The 27,030-nt window shown below is 37.2% G+C and overlaps 1 protein-coding gene across 1 annotated transcript in view; it reads right to left on the bottom strand.

The window, feature by feature from the left end:
* The window catches only part of LOC117930441 (protein SWEETIE), a 186,869-nt gene that overhangs the window by 17,240 nt on the left and 142,599 nt on the right, over positions 1–27,030 (bottom strand). The window contains exons 38-47 of the mRNA XM_034851104.1: positions 24,406–24,473; positions 20,959–21,052; positions 17,513–17,724; positions 12,478–12,622; positions 12,300–12,368; positions 10,579–10,635; positions 10,322–10,408; positions 10,092–10,220; positions 9,724–9,927; positions 9,123–9,581 (exon numbers count right to left, since the gene is read on the bottom strand). Coding sequence (XP_034706995.1) covers positions 9,123–9,581; positions 9,724–9,927; positions 10,092–10,220; positions 10,322–10,408; positions 10,579–10,635; positions 12,300–12,368; positions 12,478–12,622; positions 17,513–17,724; positions 20,959–21,052; positions 24,406–24,473 — 1,524 coding nt within the window. The remainder of the gene's footprint in view (positions 1–9,122; positions 9,582–9,723; positions 9,928–10,091; positions 10,221–10,321; positions 10,409–10,578; positions 10,636–12,299; positions 12,369–12,477; positions 12,623–17,512; positions 17,725–20,958; positions 21,053–24,405; positions 24,474–27,030) is intronic.

The following is a 27,030-nucleotide window of genomic DNA, read 5'->3' as shown; positions in this document are numbered from 1 at the left end:
TCAATTGTTGACGCCCAATGTCAAAGAGCATAAGGTGAGCTAGGCTAAGCCTTGCTCTGATTCCAAATAATGTGAGACCACATACACTCCTAAAAGCCTAAAGTAATAGAAGGAAGAGGTAGCTCCACATTTAGGGTCAACCAACATTGGTAATCAATGAACATGAGACATTGGACCTCCTTCCGTCCTATGTCAAATTGTCTATATGGATGGCATTAGCAAATGAATTTGAAATTAAAGATAATAGAAGTCTATGGGATTTCTTGGATATAGAAGTTGCTCCAACTAAACAAGGGATTTTTATATTGTAACAAAAGTATATACAAGATTTGCTAAAAGAAATGGAATCCTTGGATGCAAACCAATTAAGACTCCTATTAAGGCTAACCTCAAACTAGGGAAGAAAATAGAAGAAGGCTCAATAGATCAAAGCATTTATCAAAGAATGATGGGAAAGTTGATCTACCCATCACACACTAGGCTAGATATCACCTATGTTGTAAGTGTAGTTGGTCAATTTATGCATGCTCGGCTCAAATCCCACTTACAGGTTGTATACAAAATTGTCAAATATTTGAAAGCTAATCTTAGCAAAGGACTAATGTTTCAAAGGAAAGGTGAAGCTTACACGGTAGATAGAAGGTTAACAACTAGGTATTATGCATTTCTAGGAGGTGATCTCATCACTTAGAGAAGTAAAAAGCAACCTATTGATGCTCGATCAAGTGCAAAAGCTGATTTTAGAGCTTTGGGTCAAGGCATTTATGAGATACTGTGGCTTAGAATTGTGCTCATTGACCTTAAGATCAAGGTCAAAGAACCCATGATGTTGTGCTGAGACCATAAGGCGCCTATTAATATAGCCCACAACTTGGTCCATCATGATTATAAAAAACATGTGGAGGATGATCAACGTTTCATCAAAAAAAATTTGAAGATTGGCCAAGTGTGCATACCCTACCTGTTTTCATCAAAAAAACTAGCCTACATACTGACCAAGGGCCTCCTTACTTTGATATTTCATCAAATCTTAGACAAGTTATAAATGCAAAATATATTTGCACCCACTTGATGGGAGTTTTGGAAGATTTATAATTAATCAATTACACACTTTTTTCTATAATTAGTCTTGTATGGTTGACTTGTACGATTGTACATATAATAGCTATCTATATAATTGTCTAATTCCTAGAAATCAAGACTGTAATTAGGCTAGGCATAGTATTTCCTTATTTTTCAATTTTTTGTCAACACTTTTGTATTCTACATAGCCCCTTCTACAGATTCCTGATGGATATATAGAAGAAACATTTTTCTTCACTACATTCACATTATTTTACCTCAAGGGTCATGACCATGATTGCAAGGAAGAAATTTTTTATGTCAGCAGTAACACAGTTTAAAAAATATAGAAATGGCAATGGAGATGTTGATATCAATCTAGATGTTAGAAGAGTTTAAAACTGTAAAAAATTGCAATTAAACATGCAAATATATAATGAAACTTTCAAAATGTAAAAAAGACAACAATTAACAGCATTAAAAAATTAGAATCCATATGTTACAATTATTTGATAACCATAGTGGCGAAAGAGTGCATTGGAGCAAGCATATTGATAACACCCAATAGAGTACCATCACATATTATTGTAACAGAAGCACAATGCAATGATAAATACAACTATACAAAAGTTTAATCCACTATACCACTAATCAATACAATATAAAGTTCCAACTAGCTTAAAATTGTAATCACCCATTTATCTTGAACACATTCAACTTGAATGAAATTAGCACAAGCAAATGCTTTGGTTCATTGCACACCCCAACCACCTTTAATAATCCCCAGTCAGGTGCTATCTCTAAACATCCTCATTTCAATGATATCTATGCTCTTCTCTCTCTCATGACTGGATCAGCTCAAGCCATGTAAGCTTAAGGATGGATGTAAGTTTGGTAGTCTTGTTGTGCTAGCTGAAGCTTAATGCTCAAAAGGTACTTGAGGTTTAGTATGGATTGACTAACCATGCCTACATGTTGAAATTTGGCATTCAAAGTTAGGGTTTTTAATTTAGGAAAGTATTTTAGGAATAAAAAAAGGAGAGATCATTTAGGATGATTCAGTTTCCTAATTTTAGGAGAGAATCAAGCTAGATTGATTTTTTCTTATTCAGTCATTTGTGTATATATATGTGTATGGTGTGTACCTAAAGAATCAATAAAGGAATTCAGAAATTCTTCATGGTATCAGAGCCAGTTTTCTGAAACCCTAATCCCTTCTGGCCACCTCGTATTCAGGCCATCATTCATTCCGGCCAAATCTCTCTGGCCATCTCTCAATCCGACCATCTCTCATTCCGGTCATCAGTCCCTGTTCTCAGAGCCAAGGGAGAAAACGCTTTCCGGTCGGTCGAATCGTCGTCAGAAAAACATTCACCGCCGGCGAACTTTTCCGGCGAACTTTTCCGGCGACGGTTTTTTTCACACCGCAAGGAGCGTCTGGAGGAGATCTACAACTTTTCCAAAAACACCGGAGCCAGAAAACCATCCACGCGCCGCCCACGCGCGTTTTTCCGGCCGGCGACTGCATCTCACGCGCCGGCGCGTGAGGGCGCGTGAGCCACTTTCCGGCGACGCGCTTCCTACTCCAAGCTCGCCTGACGCCGACCAGCCACCCTACGTACCTGTTTCTGCCATCCAAGCCCTGCACGTGCCTCTTTTGGGGTCTTTTTGCCTCCGCGAGCCCTCCGATCAGCTTTTCCGACGTCCTCCGGCTATTTTTCCTCAACTCCAATCCCTGCACGTGCCTTGGGAAGTGTTCTTCTACCTTTCCGGTCCATGACGAAATACGGAATGGCATCATCACAAGTATCCAGCGTCACGTCACCAGAATTAGGAGGCAGATCTGAAATTCCAAACCTTGGTGGTAGTGATTCCTCTCCTATTCTCATCACAGGACACAAATTAAATGGCCATAACTACTTACAGTGGTCACAATCTGTGTTGCTGTTCATTTGCGGTAAAGGAAAGGATGAGTACCTCACTGGAGAAGCAGTCATGCCAGAAACTACAGAACCGGGTTTCAGGAAGTGGAAGATTGAAAACAGCATGATCATGTCATGGCTTATCAATTCCATGAATAATGACATAGGTGAAAATTTCTTGCTGTTTAGGACTGCAAAGGACATATGGGATGCAGCCAAAGAAACTTACTCAAGTTCTGAAAATATTTCAGAACTTTTTCAGGTTGAATCAGCCCTACATGACTTCCGCCAAGGAGAGCAGACAGTTACTCAGTATTACAACACACTCACAAGGTATTGGCAGCACCTTGACTTATTCGAGACTCACTCATGGAAATGTCCTGATGATGCAGCAACATACAGGAAAATTGTGGAACAAAAGAGACTGTTCAAGTTTTTCCTAGGACTAAACAGGGAATTGGATGATGTTAGAGGCCGAATCATGGGCATTAAACCCCTGCCAAGTCTCAGGGAGGCTTTTTCAGAGGTTAGGCGTGAAGAAAGTAGAAAGAAAGTGATGATGGGATCCAAAGAGCAACCTGCCCCAACATTGGATGCCTCTGCCCTTGCGACTCGGTCATTTAATAGTAGTGGTGGAGATCGTCAGAAACGGGATAGGCCTTGGTGTGATTATTGTAAGAAACCAGGCCATTATAAGGAGACTTGCTGGAAGCTTCATGGCAAACCGGCTGATTGGAAACCAAAGCCACGGTCTGACAGAGATGGCAGAGCACACGTGGCTGCCAACTCTGAGAGCACTCTGTTCCCGAGCCGAGTCCATTCAACAAAGAGCAGATGGAGATGCTACAGAAACTATTAAGCCAAGTTGGCAGTGGCAGTACTACCGGTGTAGCCTTCACTGCTAATCGAGGAGGAATGAAGTCGTGGATAGTGGACACAGGTGCTTCTGATCACATGACAGGAGATGCTACCATTCTTCAAAATTACAAGCCAAGTAATGGTCATTCATCCGTCCATATTGCTGATGGTTCAAAGTCAAAAATTGCCGGGACAGGTTCTATAAAACTTACTAAAGACTTATATCTTGACTCTGTTCTCCATGTTCCAAACTTGGATTGTAATCTTTTGTCCATTAGCAAATTGGCCCGTGATCTCCAATGTGTTACTAAATTTTATCCAAACTTGTGTGTTTTTCAGGACTTGAAATCGGGGAAGATGATTGGCAGTGCTGAACTGTGTTCCGGGCTCTACCTCCTCTCATGTGGCCAATTCTCAAACCAAGTCTCTCAAGCAAGTTGCGTACAGTCTCAGAGTATGTTAGAGTCTTTCAATTCTGTGTCAAATTCTAAGGTCAATAAAGATAGTGAGATTATAATGTTACACTATCGCCTTGGTCATCCTAGCTTTGTTTACCTTGCAAAATTGTTTCCCAAATTATTTATCAATAAAAATCCAGCATCTTATCACTGTGAAATTTGTCAGTTTGCAAAGCATACTCGAACAGTCTATCCTCAAATCCCATACAAACCTTCGACTGTTTTCTCTCTAGTACATAGTGATGTGTGGGGTCCCTCCCGGATAAAAAATATTTCTGGCACTCGATGGTTTGTGACATTCGTTGATGATCATACACGGGTAACATGGGTTTTCCTTATGAAAGAAAAGTCAGAGGTCGGGCACATTTTTCAAACCTTCCATCTTATGGTTCAAAATCAATTCAATTCCAAAATTCAAGTCCTCAAGTCAGATAATGCAAAGGAATACTTTACTAGTAGTCTCAGTACTTATCTTCAAAATCACGGCATTATCCACATAAGTTCTTGCGTTGACACCCCACAACAAAATGGGGTGGCTGAACGCAAGAATAGACATCTCTTGGAGGTTGCCCGGTGCCTTATGTTTTCCTCTAATGTTCCAAACTATTTCTGGGGGGAAGCTATTCTCACAGCTACTTATTTGATTAACCGTATGCCATCCAGAGTGCTTACCTTTCAATCCCCACGTCAACTTTTCTTAAAACAATTTCCTCACACCCGTGCAGCCTCTTCTGATTTACCACTCAAAGTATTTGGTTGCACGGCATTCGTTCATGTGTATCCTCAAAATCGTAGCAAATTTGCTCCTCGAGCGAATAAGTGCATTTTCCTAGGGTATTCTCCAACCCAAAAAGGGTACAAATGCTATTCTCCAACCAACAAAAGATTTTACACCACCATGGACGTCTCTTTCTTTGAACATGTCTTCTTCTATCCCAAATCTCATGTTCAGGGGGAGAGCATGAATGAACATCAAGTTTGGGAGTCTCTTCTTGAGGGTGTACCTTCTTTTCACTCAGAGTCACCAAATCCTTTCAATTCGCGCCCACTGAGTTGTCCACACCCATACCGTCATCAGTCCAGCCATCTCCTGTGACCATCCAGTCTCCCATGCCTATTCAACCTATAGCCCCACAACTTGCTAATGAGAACTTACAAGTTTACATCAGGAGGAGGAAAAGACAGGAATTAGAGCACGGATCACAGTCAACATGTGGCCAATATATTGACTCCAATTCAAGTCTTCCTGAAGAGAACATAGGTGAGGATAGGGCTGGAGAGGTGTTAATTCCCAGCATTGATGATTCTACTCTGCCGATTGCATTGAGGAAGGGTGTTAGGAGATGTACAGATCACCCAATTGGGAATTATGTTACATATGAAGGGCTATCACCATCTTACAGAGCATTTGCTACTTCTCTTGATGATACTCAGGTTCCCAACACAATACAAGAGGCATTAAAAATTTCAGAATGGAAGAAGGCAGTACAAGATGAGATTGATGCACTTGAGAAGAATGGGACGTGGACTATCACAGATTTGCCGGTTGGGAAGAGGCCCGTGGGGTGCAAGTGGATTTTCACCATAAAATACAAAGCAGATGGATCAGTCGAGAGATTCAAGGCTCGTTTGGTAGCTAGAGGGTTTACACAATCCTATGGGATAGACTATCAGGAGACTTTTGCTCCTGTTGCAAAACTGAACACTATCAGGATTCTTCTCTCATTGGCTGTCAATCAAGATTGGTGCTTGCAACAACTGGACATAAAAAATGCGTTTCTAAATGGTGACCTAGAAGAGGAAGTCTACATGGAAATACCACCTGGTTTCGAAGGAAGTATGGCAAAGAATCAGGTTTGCAAACTCCAAAAATCCTTGTACGGCCTTAAACAATCTCCCCGAGCCTGGTTTGATAGATTCACAAAAGCAGTCCTGAAGCTGGGCTACAAACAAGGTCAGGCTGATCATACTCTATTTGTCAAGAAGTCTCATGCCGGGAAAATGGCCATATTGATAGTCTATGTTGATGATATTATTCTATCTGGGAATGATATGGAGGAATTACAGAATTTGAAGAAGTATTTGTCAGAGGAGTTTGAAGTTAAAGACCTTGGAAATTTGAAATATTTCCTTGGTATGGAAGTGGCTAGATCAAGGAAGGGAATTGTAGTCTCTCAAAGAAAATACATACTCGATCTTCTTAAGGAGACCGGTATGCTTGGATGCAAACCAATTGATACTCCTATGGATAGTCAGAAGAAACTTGGTATCGAGAAAGAAAGTACACCGGTAGATAGGGGGAGATATCAGCGGCTCGTCGGGCGCTTGATTTATCTCTCACACACTCGGCCAGATATTGGCTTTGCAGTGAGTGCTGTAAGTCAATTCATGCACAGCCCCACTGAGGAACACATGGAAGCAGTCTACAGGATTCTTAGATATTTAAAAATGACACCAGGGAAAGGTCTATTCTTCAGAAAGACAGAGAACCGTGACACTGAAGTATACTCAGATGCGGATTGGGCAGGAAACATCATTGACAGGCGGTCCACTTCTGGATATTGTTCTTTTGTCTGGGGAAATCTTGTTACCTGGAGGAGTAAGAAGCAATCAGTTGTAGCCAGAAGTAGTGCAGAAGCTGAGTACAGAGCTCTTGCACAGGGAATCTGTGAAGGGATTTGGATAAAAAGGGTTCTTAGTGAACTGGGGCAAACGAGTTCATCTCCAATTCTGATGATGTGTGATAATCAGGCAGCTATAAGCATAGCAAAGAACCCCGTGCATCATGACAGGACCAAGCACGTTGAGATTGACAGACACTTCATCACAGAGAAGGTGACTAGTGAGACGGTTAGATTGAACTATGTTCCTACCAAGCACCAAACCGCAGACATCCTCACCAAAGCTTTACCTAGGCCTAACTTTGAAGACTTAACTTGCAAGCTGGGATTATATGATATATATTCTCCAGCTTGAGGGGGAGTGTTGAAATTTGGCATTCAAAGTTAGGGTTTTTTAATTTAGGAAAGTATTTTAGGAATAAAAAAGGAGAGATCATTTAGGATGATTCAGTTTCCTAATTTTAGGAGAGAATCAAGCTAGATTGATTTTTTCTTATTCAGTCATTTGTGTATATATATGTGTATGGTGTGTACCTAAAGAATCAATAAAGGAATTCAGAAATTCTTCAAAATCAATCCACTAACTGTCGAGAAATTAGAAAGGAAAGAGAAAACAGATACAACTCATGAACTTTGAAACAATCTCATGTTTCTCTGTTCCTAGTATCTATACCCTAAATCATAAACTCCCTCTTCCTCGCATCCCTACCCACTCGATATAAGCTTTACATGTACATTTCTACCTCATAACATTTTTCTTTCATGACCTAGAAGATTTATAGAGATATGTCTAATATCTTCCCTTATTCTACAAGGAAACCTTCTTTTATAAAAAATATCAACATAGAAAATATTTATAAAATGTTCTTTATTGAAAGGAATATTTTATTAAATTGGAATTTCAATCACTCTCCGACAAGTCTAATTCAAGAAAGGCAACAAATATATTTTCTTCCACTGAGATTCCTACCCTTTAGTGAATTCAATTAAAATAGGGCTCTGTCAACGGTCTTTCCACCTTATGACATTCAAAAAAAGGTCAAGGGCAATCCGCCTTATAACATGTGAAAAAGGGATAAGGTCTTCCCAATTAATGAATGTGCAAACAGTTTGTTCACTCTATGACATCCAATAAAGAAGGACAAGGTTTTGAACACACCCATGAAAAAAGGGTAAGACCTATTTACCTTATGGCATCCAGAAAAAGGAGTAAGGTCTTCCCAAGTGATGAATGTGTGAACAATGTCTACCATATGAAATCCAGAAACAGGATGGAGCTTATCCACTTTAGGACATCAGAAAAGGGGGCAGGGCTTTGACAGCACCCACACCTTCTCTTTGACATCTGAAAAAGGAGCAGGGTCTTCCTAAATAATTAATGTGTGAACGATCTATCCACCTAACAACATCCAGAAAAAGGCCTTTCCACTTTATGACATCCAGAGAAAGGGCAGGGTCTATTTGCCTTATGACATTTGAAAAGGGGGCACGGTGTTTTGAATATCTCTCTCCTCTTTCTCTCCTATATCTATTTTCTGAACATGTTTCTTGCCTACATGACACACAGAGACACACACACACACACACACACAACTGGAACCTCAATTGTTGCTATCCCTAAACATCCCTATTTTAACCATATCCTTTTTCTGAACATGTTTCTTCTCTACATGAATACTCACACAAAGAAATTTATTATGTCCATCTATCTTCTTACCTGACAAGTGATAAAGTAAAACTTTTGAAGTGCATAACTTCATATATTCATGCTAATACATGAAGGATTAAATGACACTCCATATTCTAGGATGTTTACAGCCATTTTTTATTGTCAGCCAAGGCAAATGCCTTCTAATGAGCCTAGAAACTTAAAATATTCAGCTAATGCAGAATTGTTGTAAGTAGATGGTGCAGAGAAAAGGATGATCTTAGAAATATAAATCCTTAAAATAAGCACAGGAACATAGATATATTCATCCAAGGCAATGCAGGTTCAGTTAACACACTCTATACGCTGGAATATTCACAGCCACTTTAGAGTAGAGTGTCAGCCAAGACAATACTTTTGAAAATGCCTTCTACTCAGTCTAGAAACCTTAAACATTCAGCTAATGTGGCAAGATGTAAAACAGATGGCAAAGAGGTAATGATGATCTTAAAAAAATAAATCTTAAAAAATAGGAAGACAGATAAATTATCACCTGCAACAGTTCTTGGCAAATATCAATGGTAAGAAATCCCATACTGAAAAACCTTTCCATTGCCAGAAACTGGAACACTGGCAACACAATCTCATACAACTTCAAACCCGGAGGATTCGTTTCTTCAACTGGTGAATCTCCACTCGGTTTAGCCTTCGCAGAACCCAGTGGTATTATTTGTTTACCAGGGCTAGGTTGTTGTCCTTGAAATAGAACCAGTAGTGCAAAGCCCCATAAAAACCGAAATTCTTCCGGCTCTAATTCAACCATGCTGTACCCAGATACTGTGGCATTTGCTGATTCATTTTCAATGGCTTGTTTGGTTCCACTTATATCAAGATTCATAGGAACTGCATCCAGTGCCAGTGCTTGTAAAATTACAGGCCAGGTTTCATCTAAACATGGGTGCAACTTTGATGAAACGAAAGGTGATTGGATCCCATCAAGGAAAGGTTTCCACTGTAAGTAGCACGCAATAAACATATGAAGTTAGCCACAGGGAACATGTACAGATTCCCTAAAGATTAAGCTTTTGCTTTTTAAGATGCAATAAGGAGGCAATAGAGGGAAAAAAAAAACTTTAAAACATTATGAAGCTTACATTTCTCTTAAGATGCAACCGGAAGCAGATGTAACTGTAGTCCTTCAGAATCCAAATCCAGTACTTTCCAAGAATTCTAGAACTTTTTGCAAACAATGGTAGCAGTGCTAGATACTCATCTGGGACCCCAGTGTGGTGCCTCCTCAGGAATGCATATGTATAACATTTGAGAGAGGCATGAGCAGCAAGAAGCCTTATTTGTATCTAGTGAAAAATCATATAAAATTTAGTATAAGCCCCATCATCTTAAAAACAGATGTATGACAGATATTTTTGATCCAAAAAGAAAATAACAACACATGCACACAACCAGGACTTTGCTGTGCACACGTAAGGAAAAAATTTTGATAGCACCAAAATTGGCATACCTGACATGATACCCATTCTGCAAACGAAGGATAATAAAGGTCCTTGAAGTCATCCAGTGGGCGTGAAATCAATGAAAAGATGCGCTTAACTGCAACTTGATCCCCACTAATAATTCCGCTTGTCAGCATCTGACATTTTTCACATTAATTTCATCCACATTTATATTCATAATTTAATGGGAAAATGCCAATTAGAAAAAAAAAAAAAAAAAAACATGTGTGCTCTCAACCTTAGTAGCCAGTTTCAAGCCTGCCTCCAAAAGAATAGGCCCAGAGGATGTATCCAAGGCAATGCGAACAGCAGATACTAACTGGGCCTAAATTTCATACAGCTTAATTAATCAATAGACATCCATCAAAATGGAAATTTATATTGTTATATATATAAACCAACATGAAATTAAAAATATTTTTTGGCAATGCGAACTGAGAACCTTGCAATTTAATGGAAAGAACAAATGAAACTAAAATAAACCCATACACATACCTGATACTGTTCCAGCAGAAGATGTCCAGGAAGCTCAGGGTCTGATGTCATTTCAAACTATGATCCAGAATCACAAGAAACCATTTAGGTTTGAGACATCATAGTTTCCATTAGAAAAGGAAAAAGAACCACTGCACGAAATCCCATAAGCAAGGAAAATGCCATATTTGTCATCAAGCAAGAAAATTGCCATATTTCATAACTATGTCATTTAATCCTTGTGGAAGACATAATTTCTGCAGCCACACTTTCAATCTTATCCATTATTACCAATCTGGTAACATCAACTTATTGTAGTGTATATATCTTTTTAATAATACGGAACCCACCCTAACAAGAAGATATTTATCCCAATTGCTAGCAAAGCAAATTCCACTCCTCAATCATATACTTCTTAGGGCATGTTTGAGAACTACTTTTTATAATAATTTTTTGTTCTCCAAAACAAAAAAACACAAAAACATGTTTGACAACCAAAAACTAATTTTTATTTTTTATTCTTAAGAACATAAAATAGGGTGTTTTCAAATAATACATTTTAGTTGTTTTCACTTGTTTTTGGATGACTGTTTGAAGAAATAATTATACAAACATGTAGAATAATTAAAAATAAAACACTAGATATGAAAATTATTTTTAAAACATATTTAAAAATATTAAAAACAGGTTAAAAATATTTCAGGTTTCCAAATAGCCTTTTTTTCTACAAAATTCAGAGAACAGTTTTCAAAACCTGTTCTCAAAAACTATTTTTCAGAATTGTTTTCAAAAGCAGTTACCAAACAAACCCTTAAACATTGGGGAGGTTCGTACTTGCTAACTCTAGTTCATTGCTAGAGGGCACTACCACTAAGCTACACCCCTACTGTCTCTTAAATTTTTACCACTAGATGTTAGAATAGTTTTCACAAGTTTTTACAAACCAATAGTTAATATAAATCACTAATATTTTGTTTTCCAAGATGCTATATTCAATGTAGAAATTAAAAGAAGCCATATCCTTGTAACCAGCCCCAAACCACAGGGTATTAAGTGTTTACCCACTGACTGACACAATGATGGCAGTGGCCATCAACCAAGTTGATCCGGTGTTGATTGTAATAACCCATGCACAACCTGATCTAACCTTAGTTCTATATTTAACAACCTAGGCTGACCCCCGATAGAACATTCTAAGCCCAGTTTCAAGCAGAAATAGATAATATATAGACACATACATACATACATACATATATACATACAATATGTATATATGATGATGGTGATCATCATCATCATCATAATAATTATAATAATAATAATAATAATAACAATAATAATATCAAAGTTAATATCAGTTAAACATAACTTGAACATTTCAGTAGAAAATAGCCTTACTTTTATTTTTATACATTTATAACAATACAAAACCATTTATGATTCTGTTTTAGTAGCTCCTGATGACATCTCCAACTAAAAAGCAATCCACTATCTGCAAAAACTATGAAATTATTTTTCTGTTTTCTTTTTCTCACCTTCTTCATTTTTGGTTAAATGCCAACTACAAGATACAACTGCGCAGCCAAGTCAACCTCAGAAACATCACTATATAAGAGAGGCAGCTCTAAATTATTTGGAGGTCTTTTGAGATAGTTTTGTTAGTCCTTGTTTTATTAGTTATCATAATTTTCAGATTTAAGTTGTTTGTTATTAAAAAAAAAAGATAGCTCATACAAATGTACCTTCTCCACAATGCTACAAAGAAGTCCCACACCAATTGGCTGCATGCTCTCAAACTGGATTGTGCTTATCTATGACAAGTAAAATATGAAAAGATAGTAACCTTATCAGCTACTTCAAGGCTTAAATATTATTCAAAAAAACTGGATAAAATTTTGGAAATTGATTTATATTCAGCACCTGATAAGCAAGTGATATTAGCTCTTGTATATGGAGGACTAGCCAATCAGAGGAACCCTGTCCAGTAACACGTTGTCTCCTTGCCAATGATAGATCAAAATGTGAAGGATTTGTTCCTACAGCTACAGGTAGGCAACTCAAACACCTAAAAACCAAAAAGTACATTATTAAGATGATTTAATAATGAAAACAGCTTCAACAAGGAAAATAAGTTCTGGTTACATCTATGACTGATGTCTAAGGTGTAAGAGTTTTATGCCTTTGGGTTCAGTTAAAGTTGGGGCTAGGCTCATGTTTCAAGTGCAAGCTGCATAGTAAGATAATCACCTCATACCCTGAAACCCTCCTGAGGCAAATTTAGGCTCGATGTACAAAACATAGAACTGATGTACAATGATAATCTACAAAGTTTGTAATACATCGAAACCTTTGATAAACAACTAGGTTCAGACAAAAGCGCTAGTGAAAAAGATGGAAGCATAATTCAATAAATTAAAATTTAAGAATAGAATAGAAAATCATGTTGATTAGATGACTACAATCAAGCGAACTGAGATTTTTCTTTTTCTGTTTTTTTTATCATTTTAAATCAGAAACAAACTTTTCATTATTGAATGAATGAAAGAATACAAATGAAAAAATGAGCTATCCTTCAAAAAAAGAAAAAGCACTCCAAAAGGTAAAATAAATAAAGAATACAACAAAGCTAAAGAGTACAACTGAAAAGTATAGGAAACTAAGTGAGAGGCCCCTTGTTTAATATGATTAGCTGTTCAAGGAATCCAAGTGATACAAAACCTAAAAGACCTAGCAAAGTAATGGATTCACACATCATAAATCCAATATTTATGTGGAAATTCAGAAAGTACAGTTGTGCATACAGCTGTACCACCTAGCCGTACCACCAGCTGTTTCCTATTTTAATTTTATTTCCTGATTTTTTGAGATACTTTCTCCTAAAATCAAGGATTAGATTTCTCTTTTTTTAAGGCAGATGATCTCAGTCATTTATGTATAAATATCGATGCAATAATAAGTTTGAATAGTGTGAGAAAAACAAAATAAGTTTTTTTTTTCTTTTTCCTCAAATTTCTTCATCGAATCAAAGCTAATTTTGAACCATTCAATCTGTCCATGACCAAATATAGAATGGCCACCAAGAAGGACTCCTCAACCTTAGAAGTGCGCTGAGAAGAAAGTAGAAAGAAAGTCTTGTTGGGGGCACAAACCAACCAACCTATCACCGAGGGTTCAGCCCTAATGGCCCAGGGTCCTCCTAATCCTTCTAACGAAAATCAACTGAGAAAAAGGAGACTTTGGTATGTGACAAGCAAGCCATCCATTTAAGATGAAAGAGCAGCCAAGCTCAGTATTCCATCCCTAGACTAGCTTCAATCCCAGGGAGCTTCTCTCAAACTGCATGGAGGAATCTCAAATCCCATCCTTGTTCGTATGTGACTAGCAAGCCCCTATCAGCCCACCTTAGTTCAACGAAGAAGTGAGGAGGAAAATGAAAAAAATTTGCTGCTAATTCAAATGGAATCAAGGAAAATAAATATTAAAAAAATATTATATTAGGATTACAATTTAATACAGAAAATCTTCAAAAAAAAAAAGAAAGAAAGAAAGAAAGAAAGAAAGAAATAACTCTTTGTTTGGTTGCTAAGAAAATAGGAAGACAACATTTCTTTTTTATCTTTTCCTTTTCTTTTTGCTTCTTATTCAAATCCAAATCACGTTGGAAACATTTCTTTTTCTACTCTTGTCCAACTCTAAATAATAATGGAGTGTAAGATTTTGCTTCTCAAACTAATAGATACACAAAATTCAAAAATTTTGTTACCTTTCCTTTCCCATGTTCTCATCAATCAAAACAAGAAGAAATTTGACAAAAAGTGCAAACTTCAGTGCTGAAATAATAAGTAGCATGAAAATTACTTTGTAACAGGCCAGGCATCCACTGGGAGGGCAGAGGCAGCAATTGCAGAGAGAGGAATAGAGAGAAGGAAAGTTTGTAAGCTAATTAATTTGGTATTTATATAATGGAAGATTGGTAAAGTTATCATATGAAAAAGATAACATATTAAATCAAGTTCTATATATGCCCCTGTGGGTGCAGCTCAGCAGTTGTGCCCTCTAACAGTGAACCAAGGTCCCAATTATAGCCAATTTCTAGTATTTAAGTGGGTTATGTTACAGGGGTAGACTCATATCTATTAAGGATTGCTTCATCAGAGATTAGGATAAATGTCTTGCTGTTAAGGTGAGGTGAAAAAAAAGGTTACCTATGTTGATGGCGTAGCTTAGGCAATAATACTTTGTCTAACCCTGAATCTGGTTCAATTTTAAAAAAATAAAATAAAATCCCAACTTGCCTTTTCCTTAATTTCTCCAAACATATTCCAATAAGGGCAAGTAGGCATACAAAATTGAAAATTTTGGTACATTTTCAACCCTAACCCCACTGGCAAGAGTTTTCACTACCAAAAAGTCTCCTTAGCCTCGTATAAAAACCAAGTAGATCTCCAATGAAAGCAAATCATGCTCACTGATACCCCATGAAATACTAAGAAACTAAAGCCCAAAGAGGACAAAATGAAAATTGATTACCAGACTGACACCATCCTTCTATCGTCCAAAATCCTAACATTTCTCTTTGGTCATATTACACTTGTCTTCTAGAGGACCCAATTTGTTCTCTCCAATTGAAATAATTCATACCAAAGCATCAAGGCTACTAAGTAATGGAGATTATAAATGATCGATTATTTCTCCAAAACCCATGAACATAATACACCACTCCGGTCTTAAGGTTTTAGTTGGCCTCCCTCTATAACATGTCATTAACCTTAACTTTTTTATTTGCTACTAGCTAAGTGGAAGCCTTGATATTGAATAAGGCTTTGGACTTCATAATAAAATTGGCATGAGGGAAAGGATGGGGGTGTTATGAAGCTAAAAAGAATGAAGACATGGAAAATAACCCTAACAAGGTCAATGACCAAAATCTCTCAAGGAAGGAAGGTGATACATAATAATGAAGCAACGAAGGCACCAAACTAGTGAAATTGTCAATTTCCTAGGCATTAACGTTGCAGAAAAAGTTAAGGTTGCAACATGGAAATGATGAGGACATGTCTATGACAGAAGAAATAGTAGAATTTCTACACCTTGAAAACAAAAGGTGTATAGAGGGTTTTAAGAGACCATACAACACACCAAAGGTTTTCCAAAAATTTTATTTTAAAACCATCCTACACCACCTCCCATGCAAAGAAGCTAAAACCCAAGCTCATTATAGTCCCTCCTATAAGACTCCTACTACAACAGTTATTTTTATATGACACCTTAGAAACCTAGATCTCCTTTCCTAGAAAAGAAGAGATTGTACTAGAACCCAAAATCATGTAGTAGTAAGTTGAGAACATGCCCTTCTCCAACATCTTCCACACTAATCTATCATCTACACAGATGTGCATAGGCATGGTCTCTTAAAGCTACAACAAGGATCCAACAAGCTCCAGCTCCCAGTGAAAGAAACTTCTCTTGAAAATAGGGTTCCAACAACCCTGATGCCCATCTTGGATATGAGTTTAAGATTATCCACATCCTTTAGTATTGCCAAGAAAAGAAATTTATGTCATCTGCAAACCGCAAGTGGGACACCTTGAGCTGGTTGGGAATGATCCTGTATATCTTTGGTAAGATTCTCAGTTCTAGTGGATATGAATTGGACCAAATTTCTTAGGAGTTCTAGAGTTGCCAGAGTGACATTTCTAATTCCTTTTTTCATTATTGTGTTTTAGTTGTTAAGTAAAATTGTTTTGTTGCCATTGGAAGACAGGCTTGAGTATGGCATTCAAGCAGATGGAAGCAAGGTTGTGTATTAAACTTAATGTTTAAAAATGACCTGATTTTACTTTGTGGAGAGAACAAAACCGTCCGAGATAATGCAGATAATTGTGCTTTGAGGCAATATCAAGGTTAAAGGTAAATCTAGATGGGAGTGAGGCCATTTTAGAAGCCTAGTGGAGGATATGAATAGATTGGATTAAGCAGCGAGTCATCAGATGAAACTGTTGTCCACTTAATTGGATTTTGCTCTGGGTGCGTACAACACGCTAAACAAAAGTACTTTCTGAAGATTAGAATTATATTTTATATCCTTCACAATTATGGCATTAACGAGGAAAGGATTGGAAAGATAGAGCCAGATCTTCTTGCAGCAATGGGTGCCGGGGGGGGGGGGTAAAAGTACATTTAATCTGATTGGCAAAGGAGAAAGTTTTTTTAAGGAAATGGGAGCACTTGGTATCATAAGTGTGGAAAATCTAAATAATGGTTTTCCCAGTGAATGTCCCATGAGAGGGAGCCATACGGGATGAAGCTATGAAGCTATGTTAGATATCAGGAGGGAGCAGGATATTTGTTAAGCCACAATAACTCAAAGCAATTATTATTTTATTTATTTATTATTAGTAGTATTAGTATTAGTATTATTAGTATTTGTATTTCTAAAAAGGGAAACCCTATCCTTAATCGAGCACAAGTACTTAGGGTAAAAGCCAGGCACACAATCAGCTGCAAAGCACATGAAGTGAAGCAAAGGACTACATGGAACATCCACTCTACCATTACATTTGATTGTTATAGGCACATATTGATTTATGCACACAGCAGTTGATCTTAGCTAATTTCACAATAATGGCAGATCTTGTAACAAACTTTTAACACCATGCATCATAGACAGACTGGGAGCGTTCTTGAAATTGTGCTGCTGCCTATAACATTCAGTGCATTTCTTATTTTGCAAGAGAACCAAGATACTTCAATATGATGGCAATGGTGAGAAGTCCATCAAGCTGGATAATTTAGCATTCAAGTTCCAAGAACATAACATTTTTGACTGATAACAATTTGAATTAGCAAACTAAAGCTCAACTTAGATGCACATTTCATTCTGCTTGAAATAGGAAAAAGGAGCATTGCACTGTAAAAATTTTAAAAGCTTTGCAGAAAAAGCAGATTAACATACTCAGCAGCAAAAAGTCTTGTTCGGTATCTGAGAAGCGTATCTCTATTCGGGCTAACAGTGTAAGCATCTATTGCCATCCCTTTAGAGCTGGAAACCATGTTTTCATCATCATCTCCAAAATTCAGCGTGGCTTCACCTTCTACACCATTTGAAGGATCATGGTCCACATTGCTACTCATCCCAGCATTTCTTCTTGTTGACGTAGCAAGAACCTGGATAAAAGTTTCATGTATTCTGTCAATTAACACAAACATGAATACAACAATAAAGAAATTTTGTTTTCCTCAAGGAAGAATTCCTGAACTCTTATATTATCCCAACATGGTCAAATTCTTTAATACTCTCATCTATAACTAGGACATTCATACAGCCTTCCTTCAAGATGGCCAGTTCTATAGTCGAGTCCCTTAGATCCAAAAAATAACTAGGAATGATCAACCAAGCACAAAATGAGATGTACAAGCAACTGACCTGACTTAGCTCTCTGACTCCCCCAGTCAGCTAGAAGATCAGCATTTAGCCAAAAGGCAGGACAAATAAAATAAAACCAATTCTTTAGTTTAAATCTTGACATCAGATCTCAATCCTGCAGGTTTCTGACTTTCTAGAGTTCCACATGGCTCAACTAATATGAACTGGGAAGAGGAACCACCACTTTTAATTGGGGCCAAAAGTTTTGAAAACTAGCCAATAAAACACCAGAACACCAGAAGGCAGTGATCTAATATATTCCAAAAGGACTCAAAAACATACCATAGCTGCACTATGGATTTGCAAATAAACTTGTACTACAAGTACAATGCTATCTAATGAGATGGTCTACAATATGCAAAGCAAGCTGGCCTTATTTCTCAATCATAAAAATTGAGTTCCAGCTTTACATTTTTGCCAAAAGGACATAATGTAACCATCCACTGAACTCAACAAAATAGCTCAGCCATTTGGAGTTGGCTAAAAACGCATTTTCTATTATTTACCTCTAGCTTGTGCAAAAATATCAGTTAATTTACAAGCCATCATATAATAATTCCATAGGAAAAACCATGTTATTTTTTATGGAAAATTATAAAATGTCAATATGTGGGTGATTTGATTTAGTATTGTAAATTAGGGGATGTTACGATCTGATTTAATGGAGTATTAAGGGATAGAATTAGCTAGGTCAATGTTTTTAAATTTAGGATTATCTCCTAATTTAGTTGTTCTTTTTCCTTTTTCAGCGTAGTAATTATTTGTAGAACTGTATTTTTTTATTCATTTCCTTTTCATGTACTCAAGTAGTCCTATATATATGTTGTAATCTTAAACTTCAATAAGAGGAGGAATAATTTTTTTTCTCTAAACTTTCATGGTATCATAGCTACGTTCCTACTGGAATTGATACATCTATTTCTGGTCTCAATTACTACACATTTTTTCTAGAACTGATTAGGCTGTTGGTAGGGAGATTCGACGTTAGGAGTCAACAAGGAGGAGAATTCTAGAGATTATTCACAGCAGGTATCAATGCCTCCATTACAAGCCTCACCTCATGACACCGATAACAATCCTTCACTGCACATCACCGCTCATAAACTACATGGACTAAATTTTCTGAGATGGTCTCAGCCTATTAAATTGTTTATTCATGGGAAGGGCAATTAGAATATTTGACCAGTGCAACAAAGGCCCCAAAAGATGATGATCCAAGCTTTCAAAGATGGGACTCAGAAGACTCCATCATCTTGTCCTGGTTAGTGAATTCTATGGAGCTGAACATAGGTTAGACTTACATGTTTTTGCCAACAACAAAAGAGCACTAGGAAGCAGTTATGGAGACTTACTCTGATTTTGGGAATTTAGCTCAAACCATTGAGTTGAACTCAAAGATCTATGAGACAAATCAAGGAGATTAACATGTGACTAAATATTATAACATCCGAAAAGGTCTTTGGCAAGAATTGGACCTGTTATATGGATTGAATGGCCATGTGATACAGATAGTGCCTATTTTAAGAAGATGAAAGAGAAGGAATGAGTGTTCGAGTTGCTTGCTAGGCTATATAAAGAATTAGATGAAGTCCATGGACAAATACTTGGTAAAGACCCCTTTACCTCTATCCAAGATGTGTTTGCTAAGGTTTGAAGGGAAGAAAGCTGCATATGAGACATGATAGAAGGCTCTTCTTCAACCACCATCACAAAGAACTCAACACTTGCTTCTGCTGCCACCGAAGCTGCCAATGCTGCTGGTTAAAGGAACCCAAAGAAGACGGAGGGCAAAGGGAAGATTTGGTTTGATCATTGTAACAAACCATGGCACACCAAAAAGACACCTGTTGGTAGCTGCATGGAAAGCCATAAAATTGGAAAACCAATGGCAGATTTAACAAGAGAAATGGCCAAGGCATGCAAGTTGCGACCGAGCGTCTAACAACCAAAACTGAAGCATCGCCATTCAGCAAAGTGCAATTAGAACACCTGTATAGGTTATTTGATCAATCCCTATCTTCTCATGACTCCTTACCATCCTGTTCTTTAGCACAAACAGGTAATTTTCTTAGTGCTTTAAGTGTTTATTCTAGAAACTTTACACCATGGATCACAGATTCTGGTGCTTTCGATCATATGACGAGTTTCTCATATTTGTTTTCTATATATTCTCCTTGTCCAAGTAACGAGAAAATCAAAATTGTGGATGAGTCTTTTTCATCCATTGTAGGGAAAGGTTCAGTCCCTAGTTCAAGAACTCTGACTTTAGATTTTGTCCTTCATGTCCTTAATCTTTCATGCAATCTTCTTTCTATTAGTGAACTAACAAGGGACATGAATTGTCTTACTAAAGTTTTCCCATCTTATTTTTAATTCAGGACCTATGCTTGGAGGAAGATTGACAATACTAAGGAGATTGATGGACTCTCTAACCTTGTTGGGGATCCTTTCAAGAGTAGACAAGCTCAAGATGCAAGTAATAGTGTTTTTTCTTCTTCCACTGAACATCAAATCATGTTTGGCACTGTAGGTTAGGCCATCCTAGCTTTTCATATTTAAAACAATTGTTTTCATCTCTTTAAAAACGAAAATCCCTTGTTGTTCTGTGGTGAGGTATGTCAATTATCTAAACATCACTGTGTCTACTTTCCTGCATAATCTTACATAAAATCTAGACCTTTCACATTGCTAAATAGTGATATTTGAGGACCCTCACATGTGATGGCCTTTATCGAAACTAGGCGGTTTATTTCTTTCACAGATGACCACACTAGAGTTGGTTGGATTTCTTTGAAGGAAATATCAGAGGCAAAAATGATTTTTAAAATTTTCAAGCTATGATAAAAACCAAAGATCTCTACCATCATTTTGTTAGTAAGTACATCATTTCATATGACTTTGCATGATGTTTTTCAAAGCTGTGTCGGGTAGGTAGAAGAGAAACACTACATTTGGGAAGAGAAAAGGAGCTTTACCATGTTACGACATATTGATATCCAATGGGATGGTCGCAAAGGACATGATGCATAAAGCAATCGCATAATTGTGTTACGCACCAAATTCCCAATCCTACAAGAATCAAAGGAATTCACAAATTGAGCAGAGCATTATACAATACCATCTATATATTCTAATAGCCTAGTCACTAGTGACTGCTACTTGTATCACACATGCAAACACAATTTTAGATGCATCAAAACTATAACTGAAGATTAGCAATTTTCTTGAAATATTGAGGAAAAGAAATGTAATATTATGTTGATGAAAGTGTATTACTAATACAACAAAAGCAATGCCTGTCAGTGTGCAAAAAAAAAACAAAAAAACAAAAAAAAAAGAATGCCATTAAGATTTAAGACAGTGGATGCATTGATGGGACTGATAGATGTGCTATAATAAGACAAATAAAACTCGATCACCAAAGTCCAGGAAGGGATGGAAAGGAAAAATGACAGAGAAATGAATGAGATATTGACTAGGCCATAAACTAATTTTGTCTTACTGAAATGGATGAAAAAAATGTGGCTTTTGGAAGTTTCAAACCAAAAAATAAATAAACATCAACATAAATAAAAGAAAAAAAATGAAATAAAGCAATATTTTCCAGATATTTATTTATGTATTTATAATAGGCAATATTTATTTTCTTGTTTGTGTTGAGACTCAACCTAGAACCTCCCACATCCCCACTCCAAATCCTTGCCAGTTGACAAGACCTCAAGGGGCATTTTTCGGGCTATTTATTCATCCAACTCCCAATTAATCCAAATTCAATACAAGCAGCTGCAATGGCACATGCATACTTGACCTAAGACCATATCTTCTTCTATTAAATCCTTCATCATGCTGCCTTTTCTCACTAAAGAGATTTTAAGGTGAGCACCATTTTCTATCTGAATATTTGGTAGTCTTAAGAAGTTAAGACATTTGAATATCTTTGGCTTCAAGGTTTGTTATATAGATTATGTTAACATAACATAATAATCTTTAATAAAATATGTTATCAAAATATATTTTTAAGAGAAATGGAAAGAATAGACTTAAAGGATATTTCTTTCTGAAAAGCAAGAAAACTTTATTGAACCAAATAAGAGAATCCAGAAGAAACAAAAGTAAACAAAACATGCATGCCAACCTAACCAAACAAAACAACTAATGCATCAAGGTGGATGGGGAAAACCCCTAGAACTAATGGATATGCTAGCCCCTCTTAACTAAGAAATCCTCTTCACCAACACTTTGCATAGAGTCAGCTTTATCAATGATTTGCCTTATAATGCAATCATATCTCTATCAACATCTCCTTTACTCTTTCCCCATCCACTAAAATTTGAAGAGACCCCTTCAATTGTCAACCTGAGGAATTTTGACAACTAGGTCATTAGTTTCATTGTTATACTTACAGCCAGATTGATGTAAAAGATATGATTTGGAAAAAAGGTATTGCCAAATCTGATATTTGAATGACTGGGAACAATTGGATGCATATGCACATGCATGTGCACAAGAGGTTGAAAATTTGATGCTCAAGGAATTTGAGGACTATTTTATCAGCTCATGTGGAAATAATGTGTTTATGGTTCCTCTTCTATGGTTGATATAAATAGGTTAATAACAAAACAAACGGAGATGTAGAGATAAGGGGAGACCTCCTATTATCTAGAGTTGTGATACTACGTTAAGCTACCAACTTTCCTAAAAGCTTAAAGAGTTAGACTACGGGCCTACCATGCATATCATACTCACATTTCTTATATGAGCAATGTTTCCTTGGTTACATAGAATTGAACCTGAAGCTTCCTCATCCCCATCCCAACTCTTTGCCACTTGAGCCATACCTCAAGGGCAAATCATGTCTCTTCTGTTGTTGCAAAATATATCTACCACATTTGTATCCCTAAGGCATTATGAGATTAAAATCTAAGAAACTCAATTTGATTTGACCACCCAATGCACTCTTTCAAGGAAATCTCCCTACCAGGCTACCACAGATATCCTCAACAAAATTTAGTTGTATATAATCCACTATCCATAATGCTTTTTTCCTCGGACATGAAAGGTAAAAGATGGATACTAGCTACTTAAGAAAAACCAGCAAAATGTGATTTTACTGTCTAAATGAAAATTAATCAACTATAATGTAGCACTGCATAGTAGCAGAAAAGCCGATCGGCCAGGGTTATGAAATGCTTGAGAAATAGGAACCTCAAATACAATTAGGATGCTTTTGGTATGAGGAAATAGGAATGACAATAGGATGATAATAGAGGTGAATCACAATATCATGTAGACTAGAGGCATCAAAATCCAAGTGAGAGTGGGATTTGGCTTCCATACTAATAAATTTTTTATTCCCGTTCCCATTCTGAAAACAAATCCAAACACATTGATGAATGGGAATAGAATCGGTTTCCCATAACCATTCTCCATTACAGTGTTCCAAACGTGACCTTAACATGTATACTTTCATAAGCATGGGAATGCTTGATGAGGCAGTTCAAAGGTTAGATATAAACTATCCAATAATTTTCATTTGAAAGTTGCATCAAGATTGAAGACAAAAACAGACCGATTCCTTTCACATGAGCATGCCTACATGGTTAAGCAGCAGCAATGCTTATGATAAATATAATGGGCACAACAATAAAATAAAACAGCAAAGATAACAATAATATGTCCAAGACATTCTAGAAAATAATATTTGGAAGATTTGACATTTCTATCAAAAAATCCCATCTCAGAAATAATATATTTTGCTTTTTTTCCCCTTCAAATAGAGTTTTTTCTGGTCCAAATATATCATGTCTCCAGCATATTTTGTTTTTCTTTGTTGACAATACTAGTGGCTTTTCCCATATCTGCCTATTCTTCGATTTTGTTTCTCCTTAGGCTGCAACTAAAATCAAGTCAATTTACCCAGGGAAATTGCAAGCTAAAGCTACCTACAAGACTACCTTCCAGCTTCACAAAACATGCAGGATGTTTTAGAAATGAGAATTAATTTTAACAAGTACGTGTGTATAGCATAAAACAACAGTCAGGTATTTCACCCCATTTTCTAGCAAGAATCATCTTAGATCCTATAATTTAACAGAAGATGTGATCAGTGTGGATTTGAGTGAAGAACAAGATTGCTTACTGAAACTAATTAGCTGATAAAAAGTATAACATACAGTATAAATGGTTGACATACAGTCAAAACAACAAGGACAAATAAGAGCATTCACTGCAAGTATGCAACAATGAAAGTGAACAACACAATGACCGTAAGTTAGTTAGCTTAATACACATTATGCCAGCAAAGAAAAGGGAAAAGGAAGATAATACATGTCAGTGATGCTCAGATCCACCATTCACAATAAACCAACCTATTAACTTGACACAAACCCAGAAAACATGAAAAATAGTGTATTCTCACATACTCAGAATCAGTTTCTTCATCCAGCATATGAAACAAGTTATCTTCTATTTGTTCATCAATAACGGAAACCTGTGAAGAATATTGTCAGCACTAGATCTTAAAACCAGGTAGGTTAGAAACTTAGAATAAGTGATAAGAGACATGAAAGTGTAGAAGTTAAGTAATAAAATGGATGGCTCAAAAGTTAGTTGTCAAACAAAAAAAGGCTCCCAAGAATGCCTAAATTGTATGCTATTACTTCTTGCTATTGCACTCCCAAGAATTGATCTTCATTAGAACCAACAAATTCATTGAAATGAATTGAAGCACAAAATACAATGAAAAATCCATCCAAAACTAATAAGAAGTGACCAAAATAAAGAAGATTATGACGAGATTCAAAGTGAAAACAGAACAAGCCATACAGCTTTAGTGTTTGACAATAAATGTACAATGGGGTGGAGTAAAAAACCTCCTGCAAAGGACAGCAACTAACTAAATCCTCACTTGGTAAATAGAGCTACAACAAAATTCGCCACATGGAAAATCTAAGAGAAAGATCAATCTAGCACTAGCAACATCCATATTTTCCCCCATCCATACATCATAGTGTTAGCAGATCTCTTTCCATTTTAGACACCCACACAAATATTGAAGAAACCCAAAGCCTTGGCTACTATAAACATTATATCAATGCTAGAAATCTCTAGCTCAATGGTCAAACCTCCTTACATGAGTTTGGAATAAGCAGCCAACACGGTATTCTAATGATCTCTAATAATTTCTCAATCCATAATTGCTTTAGATTATTCAAACAAACAAAACAGGAAAAAAAAAGACCCATCAAAAGCTAACTTTAATAAACTGACAGAGGCGAAAACAAGTCTATTTGCTTTTCCTCAACAGAACTGTGAGACTTACAAAAGAGGTTCAATCTAGCAAGATACAACCCAACAAAGTACATGTAAAAGCTCTAGAGATAGAAATCAACACAGGACAAGAAATAAACCAAATCCCCAATAGCTTCTACCGACTTTCATGAGTAAACTATAGCATTCTCTGCCTCCACATTATTCAAACTGAGTGAGGCTGGTCATACCCCAAGCACTCTAACTCTAGGGAGTCCCCCCAAGCCCCTAAATGAGATCAGTCACACTTTTGGAGGACTTAGTCAATCCTATCAAGTTCAAACAATCTACGCCACATCCCCAAACAATAAGGCAACAAACAAACGTTACTCCATTAATTCACAACATCCCAAGCACATAACAAACTGATCCTAACTCAAAAGATCTCCTCCCATGTAGCATATCATCAGCATTGGCCATCTTATTTGCAGCAAACCATGCAAAGACCCTTACACAAGTTGGGACATTAGAGTTTCAAATGAAGATAGAGAGAAATAAAAGAATTGAGTTCACTACTTTAAAGACAGCTGAGAAGAATGAAAACAAGAGGAAGTCAAAGGTCAAATCTTTACTCCTGAAAATGAAGAGAAGTTCAACCATCTTGATTTCTGAATCTGACAAATAGCAATCAAAAGTGAAGCTACAATACACTGTGTTGAATATAATGTATTTATAGTGTATAATCTTTCCTTGTTAATATAGGTCACATGTATGGTAGTTAGGACTCCTAGCCTTGTATATATATATATATTTCTCAATTGTAAGTAGATATTACATGAATGAGAATTAAGGTCTTTCTTCTTTCTCTCTCTCTCAACATGGTATCAGAGCCAAGGGAGAAAACCTAATTCTTTCCAGTTTCCCGTGTCATCAACTCCGGGAAACCTTCCGGTGACCGTGTTTCATTCCGGTCACCTTCCCCATCTCCCAATACTTTCCGGTCAGTCGGATCGTCATCAGAAAACACTCACCGCCAGCAACTTTTCCGGCGAACTTTCCGACGACGTCTTTTTTCCGACACCGAACATACCAGAAGGAGCGCCTGGAGGAGATCTCCAACTTTTGTGAAGGCACCGGAACCAAAAGATCATCCACGCGCCGACCACGCGCAATTTTCCGTCCGACGACTGCATCTCACGCGCCGGTGCGTGAGGGATTTCTCGGCCACGCGCCTCCTCCTCCAGCCTCGCCTGACGCCGACTAGCCTTCCTTCATCCCTGGTTCTGCCATCCGAGCCCTGCACGTACCTCTTTTGGGGTTTTTGCCTCCGCCGACCCTCCAAACAGTTTTTCCGACGAGCTTCGGCTATTTTTTCTCCATCCTAATCCCAGCACGTGCCTAAGGAAGTGTTCTTCTACCTTTCCGGTGGTGCCACGCCATGATCTGAAGCCGTCTCCCTTTCCAGTGGTGCCACGCAGCGATCTGCAGCCGTATTAGAGCTCTCTTCGATCCAAATATACATCATTCTCCAGATAAGTAGATATGACTACTAAAAATTCCATTTTTTTCTCTGTTATATCTGGATCTCCTATGATTACTTCGGAGAAATTGGTTGGCAGTGACAATTATCTTTCCTGGTCTGCCTCTATTGAACTTTGGTTTATGGGTCAAGGATATGAGGATCACTTGATTACACAAGAGGCAGATATCCCTGAGGTTGACCGCGTACAGTGGAGGAAGATAGATGCACAGTTATGTAGTGTATTATGGCAATCGGTTGATCCCAAGATTCTTCTTCA

Source organism: Vitis riparia, chromosome 14, assembly GCF_004353265.1.
Source record: "Vitis riparia cultivar Riparia Gloire de Montpellier isolate 1030 chromosome 14, EGFV_Vit.rip_1.0, whole genome shotgun sequence".
Taxonomy (NCBI): domain Eukaryota; kingdom Viridiplantae; phylum Streptophyta; class Magnoliopsida; order Vitales; family Vitaceae; genus Vitis; species Vitis riparia.
The sequence above is the reverse complement of the archived record's forward strand: the minus strand, read 5'-3'. Positions and strand labels throughout refer to the sequence as shown.